This window comes from Crocodylus siamensis, chromosome 4, assembly GCF_052110815.1.
Source record: "Crocodylus siamensis isolate JL-2025a chromosome 4, ASM5211081v1, whole genome shotgun sequence".
NCBI lineage: Eukaryota > Metazoa > Chordata > Crocodylia > Crocodylidae > Crocodylus > Crocodylus siamensis.
In genome coordinates this window covers 11,901,877-11,918,183 of record NC_143398.1, presented here as the reverse complement: position 1 = coordinate 11,918,183, position 16,307 = coordinate 11,901,877, and the positions used below count along the sequence as shown (strand labels likewise).

The 16,307-nt window shown below is 41.9% G+C and overlaps 1 protein-coding gene across 1 annotated transcript in view; it reads left to right on the top strand.

Annotated features, from left to right (window-relative positions):
• Positions 1-1,809: 1,809 nt before the first annotated feature.
• USP6NL (USP6 N-terminal like) overlaps positions 1,810-16,307 on the top strand; it is a 205,225-nt gene continuing 190,727 nt past the window's right edge. Inside the window, exon 1 of the mRNA XM_090041766.1 lies at positions 1,810-1,897. Coding sequence (XP_089897892.1) covers positions 1,894-1,897 — 4 coding nt within the window. The 5' untranslated portion in view covers positions 1,810-1,893. The remainder of the gene's footprint in view (positions 1,898-16,307) is intronic.

Below are 16,307 nucleotides of genomic sequence, written 5' to 3'. Positions count from 1 at the left end.
ACCCTCCACACCTCTGGGATGAGCCACCTGTGGATCTGTCCTGATCTTGGGGTCATATCACCACCCTGGCTGAGGAGCCCTGAGTAGCCCCTGCCCCGCCCTACTCCTTCCCTCACTGTGGGGGCTTCCATCTGCCCTCCCCCCCCCCCCCACCCCTTTCACCCTGCAGACTTACTGGTCAAATGCTGCTCTCCAAGCTGCCAGGCTGCATTCCTGGTTGCTTGCATGCTGCAGCTGCATGCATGCACATGGCATTTGTTGGTGACATTATCGGTCAAAAAAAGCTGATGGCCAATAATGTTAATTTTCCTGTTATCGTTGCTGATCTGACATGTGACCGATATATGGGTGCACCTTGAATGGTGATCATCCTTGATCGTCAGGGATTGCCATCACTGCTGTCACTGCTGAAATATGGTAACGTAAGTGTTTCTGTAGTATGGCAGCATATCTACACTCTTGCAAGCCGCCTCTTTGCATTTTTCTTCTGCTGTATTTTCCTTTCTGTGCTCTGTGAGAGTGCTGCACTCTTACAGTACTGCAGTGCCACAGTGTTCAATCCTAATGCTTGTTTTAGCAATTGATACAGCAGTTGGAGCTGATCGCCACCATCTAAATGCAATCTTTCCACTGTTTTTGTTGTTGTTGACATTTTCTGTGAATCCATAAATGTTATGCTCAGTCACACTTTTTAAAGAAGTTGGATAATTGGCTCTGTATGTTTGTATTATCTTTAAGGCTTATGAGATCAAGAGAGTTGAGTCTCAAAATCTGAGTCAGCAGAAGGAATTATTTAGCTTGACTAGCACAGGTGGTCAAGCTGTGCAAGGTATATTTGGTTCTGGAAAAAAGAAATGACTCATATTAGAGAATATTGTTTAGTTTACAGAAAGAGTATCTCTAAGCAGGTATTGAAAGAAAACTCTCCTGAGAGCTTAGCATTGGATTTTTTGGGTTTTTCTCTCTCCCTTTCTTAGTTTTAATTTAACTATGAAATTCAGTCATCCCTACCTATTTATCCACTTTTATACATTTGTATGAAATTGTTTTATAACAGCAGGATGGAGATTATTCAATAAACATTCTACGGTGTACTTGCTGTGCCTTCTCTGTTGTAGATTAGTTTAGTGCTGCATGTTTAGCTCTGGGGAAAACCAGGCACGTATTGTTAAAGGATCAACATCTGTCCTGCCTGGATATGTTGTTCAGATGTCTTGTTCAGATTTGGATTTATATATTTGACAAGTCTGATATTTTACACTCACTAGATGGAGTTGTCACTTTTTTTAGGATTTAGTTTCCGGGAAAAATATTAGAAACTGGAGTTAAAACTATATTTGCTAGATTTTGTGTGTGGTTGTATCATTATACAGAATTCCTCTTATTAAATCTTCCTACTTAATTGAATTTAGTGGGCAGGAATGTGACGTATTATAATAATTGTTACAGTAACTAGAAAAAATGGATCAATCTTGTATCTTTCATGTTTTGTGAACATTTATTACCCATAAGAAAGCCATTATGTTTTATGAGCTAATCCCTGAAGACCTGCTAGAATCACTACTTACGAGAGTGAAAACTTGGAAGATTAAACTTTAAAAATGTTATTTCATATCACAAAATGATAAAATTGTTTGATTTATTTCTGTGAGGTACTTTTACAAAGAAGATGAAAATCTGAAGCATTAACTGTTAGTATTGCTTTTACAATTTTAAATTCGATCCCCCTCTCTCTCTCTCTTTCTCTCCATTTATTTATTTATTTTTTTCCTCCCACCCCTCTTCAATGAATATCGTTGATGGTCAGGACATGTATACCTCTGAGAAATATTCTCCAACAAGATACCTTGCTTCAATAATTAATTTGGACTACGTGCAAAGACGCTTCCAGTCATGAGTGAGTATATTCCTTCATTATACCATATCTTCATAATTTTTAGTACTCGGGTATTAGGGCCATGCGTGCTTCGGTCAGTGATTCAATTCGGCGGAGATTCAGCCCGATTCGGTGGCCGAATCTGAATTGAATCAGGAAACCCTTTAATCTCTCCAAATCAAATTGGAACCCTCCAAATCGATTCAGAGAGATTCGATGATTTCGGCATAGACACAGCATTAAATGTTTTTTTTCTACATACCTTAAAGTAGCAGGCGGCTTGCAAATGCTGAAATTGTGGGATGGATGGAGTGTCCTAGAGGAGCATGGGGGGGTCCCCAGTGTGCTTGGCAGCAGACCCAGAAATGGACCAGAAGCAGTCCTGGTCCACTTCCAGATCCACCGGGGAGTGAGTGGGGGAACCCCCCTGGTTTGGCGGCTGGTACCTCCTGGGTCTGGGGGGGGCACCCAGGGTGCTCCTGCGGCCAATCATTGAGCCAGGTGACCCCAGTGAGATGACCGTCCAGCCTCCTCTTGAAGATTTCCAGGGTAGATGATTGCGCCACCTCTGGAGGGAGTTTATTCCACAGTCTGGACATGCTAACTGTGGAGAAGTTCTTCCTAGTATAAAAAATTGCTCAATTATTTTTAAATGGAAGGAAAATCTATTTATCAAATACATGAGGTTTGTTTTTGTACATTGACTATGGAACAGCCGAAAGGTATATGCTAATTTGTAAGATGGTAATTTGGTATCTTTTTGGATGAAAGAAGTTTCTGAAACTAGTTGAACATATTTTCTGTTTGAATCAAAAGTAGAAAACTGTTGCTAAGAACTGTAGAAAATGTGGTGTTGGCTAAATTAAAACATTGGAAAAACTCATTATATAAATGAATATTTAATTTTAAGGGAACAAGAAAGTACATTAATCAGACTCCATTGCAGAGGAGTGACTGCAAAAGAATTTTGGCACGTGTGCAAGAGGGCTGGACTGGATAATCTGAGGATGATGATGGTAACGGTTTGATCTCGCAAACAGAGATGCAGAAAGAAGTCAAAGGAAAGTGTCAGCTCTAGTTCCAGAGCTTAATCTGTGTTTAATATATATATGATAGGTGAGAGTCCTGTCATTAGTTTTGTTATTACTCTATTAATCTGTTAGCACTTTATTATTACTCTTTCCAAGCTTGCTGTTACCGCTGTGCAGGAAGAGTTAAAACTATGCACGTAACATTAAGATATCTTTAACAACACTGGTCCTGCTTCTGTTGAAGTCAACGGCAAAAGCCCCATTCACTTGTAACTTGGTTCATGGTCATAAAATGGCTAAAGGAAGAGCCATTGTTTAACTTCACATTTATTCATAAAGGAGAAATGTCTTTTACTGATAAGCAAGAACTGACAACATGGGTGGAAATGTTGATTAACTTGCAAAAAAAGGATGTCAGTCAGCTAACCGTTATCAATCAGGCTTAGTTTATTCAATTTGTGAAACTTTGTCATGTAGCAGCTATTCTGGCTGAATCTGTTAGTAGGCTGAGAGGGTTTGTGTAAAATTAGCAGTGTTCTCTTTCACATAGCTGTTTACATCTGGTGAGTTGCTTTCGTTTAAAATATTTATAGCATTACGTACATGGTAGTTTTTTCTGGGTAATCCAGGCATTTCATAAACCTATATATCCTGGTTTGTTGATCTCTGCTGGGTTCATCTTCCTTTGTTTTATACAACATCAAGCATGCTTTCGGTGCCCAATGAACAGAATCGATATTTGTTGCATCAGACACATCTTCCTTCCTTCTGGAGCATAGTTACTATATCAACAGAGATGTATACAGATATTTTTTGGCCTTGCTTCTTATAGAAATGCTTCAGGTTTTGAGAACTCCTGGAGGTTGGATGAGATCCCAAATGATTGGAAAAGGGCAAATAATAGTTTCCATATTTAAGAAAGGGAATAAGGAGCATCTGGGGAATTATAGACCAGTGAGTCTGACCTTAATACCTAGAAAGGTCATGGAGAAAATCTTCGAAGAATCTATAGTAAAGCACCTAAAGGAGAACAAGATGGTCAGTGACAGTCAGCATAGATTCACCAGGAGCAAGGCAAGCTTGATCAATCTGATTTCCTACTGCAATAAGGTGATTAGCTTTGTGGATCAGTCAGAGGGCTAAGGAAATAGAGACTAGATGGAAGTACTGACACTGGCTGGATCATTGTGCTCAATGACTAGTCATCAATGGCTCGGTGTCTGGTAGGGGTATGATTTGGATTCAGGTTTGGCCCAAGTCGGGGGACAGCGATTCGATTTGTTGATTCAGATCACTGTCCTGACTTTGATTCGGCCGAATCTGAAGATTCGATGCTGATTTGGAGAATCAGTGATTTGGCCATAGACACAGCTTTAAATGTTGTTTTTCTACATACCTTGAGGTACTAGGTGCGGCTTGTGAATGCTGAGATGGTGGGGTGGATGGAGCATCCCACAGGAGTGCAGGAGAGCCCCCCCATCTGCTCGGCGGTGGATTTGGAAGTGGACAGGAAGTACTTCCAGTCCACTTCTGGGTCTGCCACTGAGTGCATAGGGGTCATCCCCTGTGCCCCCTCCCTGGCTTGGCGATCGGCTGCAGGGGGACACTAAGTGCCCCATCCATCCAGGAGGCACCAGTCACCAAGCTGGGGAGGGGGGGTCCTGTGCACTCCCCAGTGGACCCGGAAGTGGATCAGAAGTGCTTCTGGTCCACTTCTGGGTCCATTGCTGAGTGCACTGGGGACCCCCCCCCCACGCTCCCATGGGACACACCATCCGCCCCACAATCTCAACATTCACAAGCTGCCTGGTACCTTGAGGTATGTAGAAAAAACATTTAAAGCTGTGTCTATGCCAATCATCAAATCTCTCCAAATCAATTTGTAGGGTTCCGATTTGTTTCAGAGAGATTAAAGGATCCTCTGATTCATTTTGGATTCGGAGATTCGGTCATCTAATTGGGCCAAATCTCTGCTGAATCAAATCAGTGACTGAAGCTTCACACAGCCCTAGTGTCTAGTTGGGAGGAAGTATCAAGTGGGGTTCCCCTGGCTTGTGTCCTGGGTCTGGTACTGTTCAACATCTTCATTAACAATTTCGATGTGATCAATGCACGTTTAACAACTTTGTAGCTGACACTGAGTTGCGCAGAGTTGCAGACACTTTGGAGGGCAGAGCTATAAGCCAGAATGACCTGGATAGAATTGAAAAATGGTCCACAATCGACCAGATGAAATTCAACCAGGAGAGGTGCAAAGTGCTGCACTTGGGATGGAATAATTGCATGTAGAAATACAGACTGGGGAATGAATGGCTAGGTTGTAACACTTCAGAAAAGAACCTGGAGCTTACAGTGGACTGTAAACTGAATGCGAGTCAACAGTGTGCTCTTGTTGCAAAGAAAGCATAGTGGATTGTATCAACAGAAGGGAAGTGATTCTTCCACTTTATTCAGCACTGCTGAGACCTGATCTAGAGCACTGTGTCCAGTTTTGGGCCCCTCACTGCAAGAAATATGTGGACAGATTGGAAAGAATCCTGGAGAGCAACAAAAATGGTTAGGGGCCTAGGAAGCATGACTTATGAGGACAAGCTGAAAGGGCTAGGGTTATTTATTGCTCATGAATTTGATAAGTCGTCAAATGCCTGAAGGAAGATGGACTATGCAGAGTAGGAGAAATAATTTACGTTGGAGATCAGGAGGGAATTTCTGGCTTTGAGGCTGGTCAGGCATAGGAACAGGTTACCTAGAAGAGAAGTTGTGGGATCTTCATCCCTGGAATATTTCAAGAGTAGATTAGTCAGATGCTTGGTTGGGATGGTTTGGTCACCTTGAGCAGGTGGCTAAACTAGATGACCATGTCAGATCCCTTCCAACCCAACTTTCCTATGATCCTGTTAGTGCTGTTATTGCTTTGGCAAAATCTCACTGAATTCATTAGGAATGTTGCTTGAGCTTTAATTGGGAACTCTGGTCTGATGTTGGGGGGGAAAAATGAAAAGCCAGTTCAGTAAACTGGACAGTTCAATTAAATGGTTAGTATTGTCCAATGTGACCACAGACCTTGGGTGCTGATATGAGACCTGGTATCTCAGAAGTATTGAGGACTTGGAGCTTCAGCTGAAGTCAGTGGGAGTCCTTAGCAGCTTTGGAAAACAGACTTCAATTACAATGCTATGCTCCAAAGCTTCAGTCGCACCTTTGTGTGGATACAGATCCTCTGTCATTTGAGGCTGGTGGCCTGATGGCAGAAAAACTCCTCTTACTGGGAGAACTGTGTCTATACCAGGGAGTTGGGTGCCTTCTCCTTTAATTAAGATTCTGTACGTGTGGCTATGAACTATACTATCTGATGGAAGTATTAACATTAAGGTTTTTTTCTTCTTAAATAAGCCTGTAATATTCTAATCCCTTGTTCTAAATACCCTGAACATTCAGAAATATTTCTCATCTCAGTGTGGAAGCATTCCTTTACATACCTCTTCTGAGAATTATGTCCACAGATAAACATCAATTAAAAGGGCTGGAGCCTTAAACCTGCAATTTGAAACCCTTTAAACGGTGTATGCAGTTCTTGCAGACCTAACTGTCATGCTTAGAAGTGAAGTTCCAGTTTCAAGTATGATGTATGATGCAGCAGTCTAGGTTGTCAGTCTCTTCTTTTTCCATCACAGGTAACCACAACGTTTAATTTCATTAATAGATTTCTGAAGCTCTGCCTTGTTTTGGGTTTTTGCCCCCACTACTCCTTTTGGAAGGCTGCAGAACCTCACCTATCTGATGGTTGAAAATTTTCACCCATCTGATCTTCATCTTTTAATTTATTTATGGCAGGTTTTTATAGCCACTTATTCATGGCTATAAAAGCATGGACTTGGAGTTTAAATAGCTCTTTCCCTTCCTTTTGGTAAAATATACTTTTATAGTGTGCTGTGAGGTATTTTTATATTTTATTTTTATAATCTGAATGGCCTGACTGAATATAAAAGGTTAATATGTAATGCCCTGGTACTGCTAATGTTCGCTCAGAAGCTTAATTGTAAGCACATGAGTAGTTTGAACTTAGCGGGACACTTCCAGTCTTAAACATTAACCTATATGTAAATGCTTTCAGGATTGTATCTTAATAAGTGAAGAATATTTATGGAAAGTACAGTTCAACTTGCATGGCAGTTGTTGTTACTCTTGGATTGTATAGCATGTTAGCTACGCTATAAACAAGTTAAAATGTGTAGGTGACATATTGGAGCTTTTATATTGCTACATGGATCGCCAGTGCTTTTATTAATATCTTACTGATTTTTACAGTAAATCTAGATTTCAATTAATATTTTTAGTAAATTGTTTGTATAGTGATTCGACTACATAATGCATTTAGGACATGATAATGAGGTATAGCAGGTTGAAAGTAGACTCTTGTGAATTTATTTTGTACTTAAGCAATTTATCTTGCAATATTTATCACAGAAATCCTAGCTATACCTAACCTTCCAAAAATCCCACAAGAAGGAGCCTGTTCAAGCTTTTAAAGTTTTCTCGTCTTGGTAACATTTAGCTGCAGGATGATTCACAGGCTCTCATTACATTTTTTTCCCCTGTGATTACAGGCTTTCTACTCTTAGTGTGTGTGTGTGCTTTTTTTTTCCTCCCCTCTCTGTGATTTCTCCACTGAAGAAAAAGAAGGTCAATACAGTGATTCTAATCTGTTCCTTGGGCTGCTACATTAAATTTGGAATTTAGAAACAATTAAACTAAATGTTAGTAGGCTCTGTTGTACTAAATACTATCATTCTTGCAACAACCTGCTGACTGCTTCAAGTTTTTAAACCCATGGCATCCACTGCCAAGTATTATTTCCCCTAAATAAACTCTGGTCTCATAATGAATTGGACAAAATGTTTTTTGCCCTGACTGCATTTCTGTACTTAGTTCTGTGTCCTGCACTCTACAACCTTAAGCTTGGAAGCATGACTTGGTGTTTGTATGCTTCAAGAACAGATGTTTGCTTTTCTTTGCCTAGTAGACATGTAGAGAAAACTTATCTTCTATCTGGAAAGCAAGGGCTATTGCAGTCTCTGTCTTACATATACAGACAGACAAGACGGGACAGATAGGGAGATGTGAAGCTGTGCATTTCTCTGATCAGACAGCTTGGTAGCAAACAAAGTTTGCTATCATTTGGTTAGCTGGCGGCTTCATTTCCTCATTACAGTTGACAGTCTCATTGACTCTTAGTAGAGAGGCCTTAGTTTGTATGAGCACGGCAAGTGAATTATTCTCCAGATAAGATGTACCATTTTGTTATTACTGTGTGGAAAGCTTGTTTTAATAATGTTGGTTTTTTTTTCCTGTGGCCAAAAAAATTAACTCGACTGTCACCTTTTTAGGAGCAGTAAAATTCACATCTACATAAACCAAGCAAAATGGGCAGAGATAACTGGGGGGAGAGGGCAGAAATCCAAAATCTTGCGCAGATGACTGAAAATTCTGGGTTTTTTGTGTTCATAAAATTTCCTAAGTATTGCAAAGGACTTGTCCTACCCTGTCTTCTTCCCTCCTCCTTTTCCCTTCTCTCCCCAAGTATTGTAAACCAGATTACATTTGGAGTGAATGTGCATGGTCAGGTTAAGGTGGTGTAAACTTTTCTCTAAGGCAGGGGTCAGTAACCCCTGGCACTTGTGCTGAGCATGGCGCACGAGGCCATTTTGCTCGGCACACCACTGCCAGCCTCACACAGACCTGGGGGGGCACAAGCCCTCCCTGCCCCCCGGGAGTTAACACTGCTGCCTGGAGCTGGCCCCACCACCTACCCAAACGTGCAGCAGGCAGCGGCAGTGGGTGCGGGAGCTGGCTCCTGCTCTTGCTGCAGCAGCCACTGCCTTCTGTTGGGGGCAGGGAGCTGTGGACCTGGGCCCCTGGGCCCACAGCCCTGGCAGCTGGGGGGAAGGGGCTTTGGGTGGGAAGCAAGGGGACAAGCAGGGCTGGGGGGCTATTGAAGGAGGAACCCACACAAAACAAACGCACAAGATCAAAGGTAGCATGAGAAGTTTTATTTATGATCACCAGGTTTACAATTTTTAGAAAATCTGGTATTTACCATACAAAGGGAATATTTATGATTATTAACTGTACTAATATGCAGTGCATCCTGCCCTTGTTTTGTTTTTCTGGCATGCCGGCACTCTGGCACCTTCCAAAGTAGACATTGTGTTGTTTTTGGCACTCTGGCCAAAAAGTGTTGCCTACCCCTGCTCTAAGGCATCATTTGAAGTGTGTGGGTGCCCTTTGTGTATTCTGCATAGTGAGTTTTGCAGATAACTAAGGCTGATTGATTAAACAGCTTTTTCAAATACTTTATTACAGCTGCTGCCAGTGAGTTGAAATATAATGTTAAAAACGAAGGAGACTAAATGCCTCTCATCCACAAAATAAATTGCATCCTTAGAAAAATGAAGTGTGTCAAAATGTCCTTATTATAAAGGATAATAATAAGCTGCAAAGGAAGATTGTTATTTTCTTCTTATGTGTAATGTATTAACATTTTTAAACTCTTGCATCGAGACTGCACAGTGTTTAAATTCTAATGAAATCTAGGTTGCGTGAGAGGTGATTTATTAATTTTTTTTTTTTCTTCCCAAGAGTTGCCCTTCTGACTTCACAGGATAATGTGCAGTCTCAAATTATAGTATTTCTAAAGGTTATGGAGATGAAAAAGAAGCTTTAATGCCCAACTCTTCATTATTGAAATTGGAAACAACAGTCTAATATCAAAGGTTTGGTTATAAAATCTGAATTTTAAGGAGCTGTGAAAAATGCAGATTCCCAGAAGTTTGAACTGAAACACTTCAGATACTTTGTAATAAAATAGTGGAATATTTTAGGGATTGAATTGAGAAAAACCCCATCATAACACATAAAACAAAATGTAGAAGTGTCATTTAAGATTAGTAAACTGCTAACCTCAATTGCAGGGGTGGGCAATTATTTTGGCTGGAGAGCCACTTAACAAGTTTTGGTGACTTGTCAAGGGCTGCACATATAAAATTTTTTAGAAGATATAATTTTAACAAATTATAGATAAAAAACAAATCGTATATTAAAAATCAAACATCTACTATAACATATTTTAATTTTATTTCAAAACATATTTTTGTCTTGGTTTGTGTTTTTTGAGTAGTGTGTGTATACATGTAGCAGTGATTGCATGATAGCTCAAAATGAAGTCTTACTCTTGTATATTGTGTGTGGGGGTGGTGCGTGCGTGCGTGTAGGGGGGTGTCTGTGCATGTGTGTGGGGAGCTGCCAGTGTGCCATACCCCGGGAGCCCACCAGTGGTAGTGTTGGGGGGGGGGGGCACATGCAGCAGAGTTTGGCCCCGCTCCCACACCATCTGGCCTGCAGAGTCCCTGTGGGACTCTGCATAGGGCTGAGCCCCAACTGCTTCTGCCCAGGGCAGCCCATGCCCTCCAGCCCTGGTGAGCATGCGTATCTTCCTGGCGCGGCTGTTCCTGGTGCTGCTGCAGCCACTCAGGTACAGCTTGGCTCCCCCTGCTACTCCTCCTCCTTCTCCTGCCCCTGCTCCAGGCTGGAAGGAAGCTGTAGCTGGGCAGCTCCTGCCCCAGTGTGCATTTCCACCCACTTGGTCACCTGCAGGTGGCTGCTCATTGCACCAGGTGGGCAGAGTGGGTGGAAGGTGGTCGCTGGAGCCCTGTGTGCTGGGGCAGGAGCCACTCAGCTTCAGGGCTCCTGGCCCCCCCAACCCAGGGTGGTGCTGGAGGAGAAGCTGCTGGAAGCAGGGTAGGGAGAGCTGACCAGCACCCAGGTGGATGCAGCCACACTGGGGAGCAGCCCCGCTAGGGAGCTGTTCCTGCTGGCCAGGGCTGGCAGGAGCATGGCACAGGCTGCCCTGAGCAGGGCTCTGCCCCATGCACGACGCTGTGGGGGCAGCTGTGGGCCAATTCCAATTAAATGGTAGGCGCCTGCTTGTGGGCTGGATCCAGTCAGTTGGCGGGTTGGATTCTGCACACCCCTGCTCTATTGTCTCTGAAAGCTGTCGCTGACAACATTTAGTACATTGCATCGGGAATATTAATACTGCATGTTTTGCTGGAAGAGACCCATAAACTGCTTCTTTCTGAATTAATACAACGGAAGAATAATCAAATATAGAATATTTGCTATTATGTGATGTTGCAGTTGGGTTCTTGGAGCTCAAAAGTGAAAGTATAAGAAGAATTGAGACGGGGAGGGAAAGACAGCATAAACAGTCAGATTAAATCTGTTTCTAGTAACTCGTTTAAATTAATTTAAGCACTCTTCCTTTTTGAAGCTAATATTCTGCACTCTTTTGCTCTTTTTCTTGGCTGTTTTTGCCTTTCTAGCTACTTAACTCTCTGGTATTTTAGTTGCTAATTGCCACTCTTCAGAAACTGCTTGTGAATGCTGGGTCAGCTGTCTGGCATCTCTGCACAGCAGTTAGGGAGTGGTGGGTAACAGCATGCTGGAAGCAGGCCGCTGGGCTAAAATGCGGAGTTGGTATTGCAAAGTCAGAGCTAATAAGATGCAAAAACTTTCTGGACTTGCAGAAATAGCTTTGCCTGAGCTGTCATTAGGAAAATTAGACAGAGATTGGATTTAGGTACTGTATCTTCTTATACAGCATCTGAAAGAGGGGTGTCTTTCTCTCATTAGCTGATATGTAGAAACTTGCATTTTCCTGTCACTTTTTTTAATTCTATAATCTTTTTTTTGGCATATTAAGCATGATAGGTTGCTTTTTTTAATAGCATCTGCATTTTAAATATTCTGAGGTCAGCAGTAGATGTCTTTTTTGTAACCGAGTTATGTAGCCCTTTGCCAAAATTGATGGATATTTTTAATTTCAGTGTCTTTTTTTGCAAGCGTTGAGCACAAAGTGCTAAGTATTCTTCCTACTTTCAGCGTACTGATAGTCAGCTAGCAAGGCAAGCTGCAGTTTGTAGGTACAGGAAACCCACACTATTTGCGGGTTCAGCATTTGGGGTTTCAAATATTCGCGAATGCCAACCCCGCTTAAATACACTTAAAAAAGCTACTCTGGAGCTCCATGCTTGCTGCCACTGGGCTCCTGCCAGAGCAGCCGTGCCCCCCACAGCCACCAGAGGCACTGAGCTCATGAACGCAGACGGCGCTCATGAACGCAGTGCCTTATTTACGGATTTTGCCATTCACGGGGCATACGAGAACGTATCCCCCGCGAATGGCGCGGGCTGCCTGGAGTGATGATCATGCATCACAGCAATGAATTGCTAATGGGGACCGGTCTGCGGAGATGACCCTGTTTAGTGATTTATACCCCTGACGTGAAGAGTCGTAGAACATGTAATGCTATGTTATGAAGTCTGTCCCAGAAGATGAGGTAACTGACTGCACGTGTTTCTATCTCCCTCCATCCCAACAATTATTTGAAGAAACAACTCGCTTTCCCATGGCTTGGTGTTACCTTTGCGGATAAGGAAATGCCTTTGAGTTCTGTCAGTACAAAAAAAGCGGTCTGGTCCTATCCAAAAAGCTAATTTGGCTTTGTGCTCCGCAGGACAGTTATATTTCCTGCTTAACTGAGGAAGTGGAACAAGATGGAGGCTTCCTTCATCACTGTGGCTTGACTTTTCGCTAGTTGTTTTATTTACTGGAGACATTTTTGGAAGCTTTTTGTTTCCCTTCTAAAGGTCTGTCTTTGCACTGAAGATGTTTTGTTGACTCTTGCTTTTTTTCTGGGAGGAAGGGAAGTTTCTGTCTGGCTTATACACTGAGAGTCTTCAATCCTTTCTACTTGAGCTGTGCAAGGATGAAGAGTTCCCATTACCAAGTGGCAGCTTCTGTCTAACTTTATGGGCATTTTGGCTCCTATTACAATGGTGTCAGCAATACCCAAGATACTTTTGCAGTTTCTTCCTAGCCCACAGCCAAATACTTGAAGAGGAATTGGAGGACAACAAGTCCCAGGGAAACAGAAGCCTGCATTTGCTGGTAGGACCCTTGTACTACTTTTGGGATTCATATTCTGGTTACATCAGGTGCTTTTTGTCCTGTGACACCAAATACATCTTAATTGTGTAAGAGTCACTGGGACTGTTACCCTATCTAGGGAGCTATTATTTGGCTTCCCCAAACACAGAGGTTGCACTGAATACTTATTAGTATAATAGAGTAAAATATGCTTGATACGTGAGAGTTAGTTTGTTAAAATAAGTGAGATTTAATGCAGAACATATTTATTGATAATTCTTCCCTTTTTCTTGTAAATCGAATTGATAGTTAGCTCATCACCAGATCCTTTAAGATTTCATAACTAGTGGATCTCAGCCCCTTTTTCACTTAATTTCTATTCATAGATTGGCCAAGGGATACAAACTTTTCTGCTTTTTCACCTCCCAGTTAGTTTTTTGACTTTGAACTAGTTATTGAACTGAATAAACTGAAATGAAGACAGTATTGTCTTTGCGCCGGCAGATGAGGCCACAGCTGTCAAAAGTTGATTGATCACTTTCAGCAATTTCTGGTTCCAGGTGCTTAGTTACTTCTCCCTCAGTTACTGTATTATATGGTGTGTGTATATAAGTCAAGTCCATATTTCTGATCCTAAAAGTTAGGATTTTCATAGATCCTGTATATAAGTTGACCCTGCCTTACCGGAGCTACGTCCAGGGGAGGCTTGTCCCATGGGCAGCGTGGGGAGACAGCAGGGAAGTGGCTAGGTGTGCTGGTGGAGAGATGGCTAGGCTCTGCAGAAAGAAAGGATTGGGCTGCTCACCACTTCTGCCTTCAGCAGGCTCCTGTGGGTGCCAGGACACCTGGGGCTGCCTGGAAGGGGGCTGGCTTGTCCTGCGGGGTTGTAGGAGTGTGGCTGGGTATGCTGGTTGCGGGGCTGGCTTGCAAGGTGCTGGAAGCCCAGGCTTAACGAAGAGTTCAATCAGGCCTCCCTGAGCTGGGGCAGCACCCAGCCCGCTGGCAGCTTGCCTGGCCAGGCCCGCAGGGCACTGCCACTATGGAGGGAAGGGTCATGCTCCCCCGCAGATCAGCGGGTGCCTCCCTTTGGTGCCTGCCACAGTAACCTTGCCCTCTTTCTTGCTGGTTTGTTCAACCTAATCCTAGATTCACCTGTTTGCAGGGCAAGCTCTATCTCTGCATTTCTTTAGATAGTGGTTAGCTCAGTACTGATTTGAACCACTGCCACAATTAATAAAAGAACAGTGCAAAACAGCTGCATGAATCAAACAACGTCTCAGATAGCCACCATGAATTGAAGAGATTTTAATTTTTCTGAGATCCTGATCATCCTGTAATAAATTGAATGTCTCACATTCAAATACTTGCCAAAGACAAAGGACATAGAAATTAAGCTCATAACTAAAATACAGGCAAACCCAGTGGCTGTAGATGTAAAACTTGGGACAAGGCCACAACTCTTTGCTCTGTGGTTGTGTAGTGCCTAGTACATCAAGGTCCTGGCCCTCTTCCATGCCACAGTAATATTAATAATGTTATGGGAACATGAATGGATTAGATAATTTATAAGAAAATGGCTTCTCTTGTGCATAGAGGGATGGGAAACTTGGATGAGAGAGAGAGAAAGCGCTTCTCCAAAAACTAATGTTAAGTGAGGTATTTTAGATAAGCGAATAATGAGACTTCTTGCAAGAATCATAGTGTTCTTCTCATTTTGTCTGTGACTTCAAGCAGCGTACAGCTCAGTTGCATTCAAAATACTCACCTGCTGTTTCCCATCAGTGGACCATTAGAAATGAATACATGATACTAGGCAACCACTTCTTTAAATGGCTATCTTTCTTATTGCTAATACTTTCTAATTCACCTACAATTGTTGAATTGTGTTGAAACAAAAACTTTGTGGCATTCCACAGTTCTCTGCATGTTTTGCCGATCAGAAATAACCTCTCCGACTTGTAGTCTAGGCGGAAGGTAGCGGGGACTGATGTCCTATGTGGTGAAGTGCAAGTAATCCCAGGATTTTGTGACTGGTTCTGAGTTTGTTAAATTTAAAAGACCAGATTTCTCTTTACTGTTGTTTAGAGAGTATTCATAGATACTCTTGTATACAAAGTACCTATGTTTAGGTGATACCTTATCTAGCAGCTAGTTATAGAGTTGTAATCTCTGGAAAAATTATAATTTAAGATCCTTACCTCAAAATTATACAGGAGAATGGCCAGACAGCATTGGTTTGGTTTTTTTCCTGGCTATTGGCATGCCGATGTTCACCTTGCTTTCTGAAGTGAATTTCAGGCTGGCTAACCAACTAAAGGCTGTTTATTATATAAAATAAATTTAAAATAAATGTTGCCGTAAATGATGGTTCTAGAAAAGATAGCAGTATGCTGTAGACTGCCTGATGCTTTTTGTCCATGCAGTAGTTAAATCTTGTATGCAATAGATCACTACACTGCTATGAAAGAATACTTTGTTTAAATAATGCAGTTGGGTTTGCCCTATGAGACTATTCTTGAATACAGTCCTCTGACTACTGTTTAAAAGTCTTCTGAAAGTCTGCTTAATTCTTGGGTAGAATATTGAATAACTCATCAGATATATTTTTGGTGTGTGTGTTGAATTCTAACTGGACCTTAAATGTGGGAATCTTGAATGAATAACTCTGTAGCAAAATTATGTTGTTCAGGTCCCTTACTTTCTCTTTTCTTACATAAGATTGTGACCCTCTAAAAAATTTCCAGCTGTTCTTAAACTGGCCTGTTGACTTTGTGGTCTTTAGAAAGCAGAGTGGTCATATGGGGATGGGTCTCCTTCTAGTTTTCAGTTAGTATATTGCCTTAAAATACAGTATTGGCATTGGTGGCAATATAAGGGATTTCTGTAGTTACTTCTGAGGTGTTTGGCAATAGAAATGGCTGACCTTACTAAAAAAACTAGACAGATGGTTATTCAGAGTGGTGTGCCTGTGTGCAATCCGTATGAATGTGATGAGGACCAGTGCTGTGTGCACTGTGTTTTAATTTGTGTACAACATGAAGGGATTTGAGAACTCCCCTGTGAGGGTGAATAGTTTTATGATCTTGCTCTTTCTGATAAATATGATTAACTTACAGCAGTCTGAAAGTGTCCCATTTAAAAAGTGTATGCAAAATGATGATAAACATCAAGTTTTTTTGAGAGTGGACTACTTACTACCAGGTATGAAAGGAAACATGTCTTATTATTTATTTTTTGAGTGGCATTAAAAGACAAGACAAAGCATTAAAATTTATCCTAAGCCATATACAACATTTGTTTTCCTAAAGACGACCTGTTTGGTGTAGAGGGTGAGTGGGAAGAAATGGGTGGAGGTGCACTGATATATTGGTCCATATCTTATCGGCACCGATAAAAGGAAAATTGACATTATT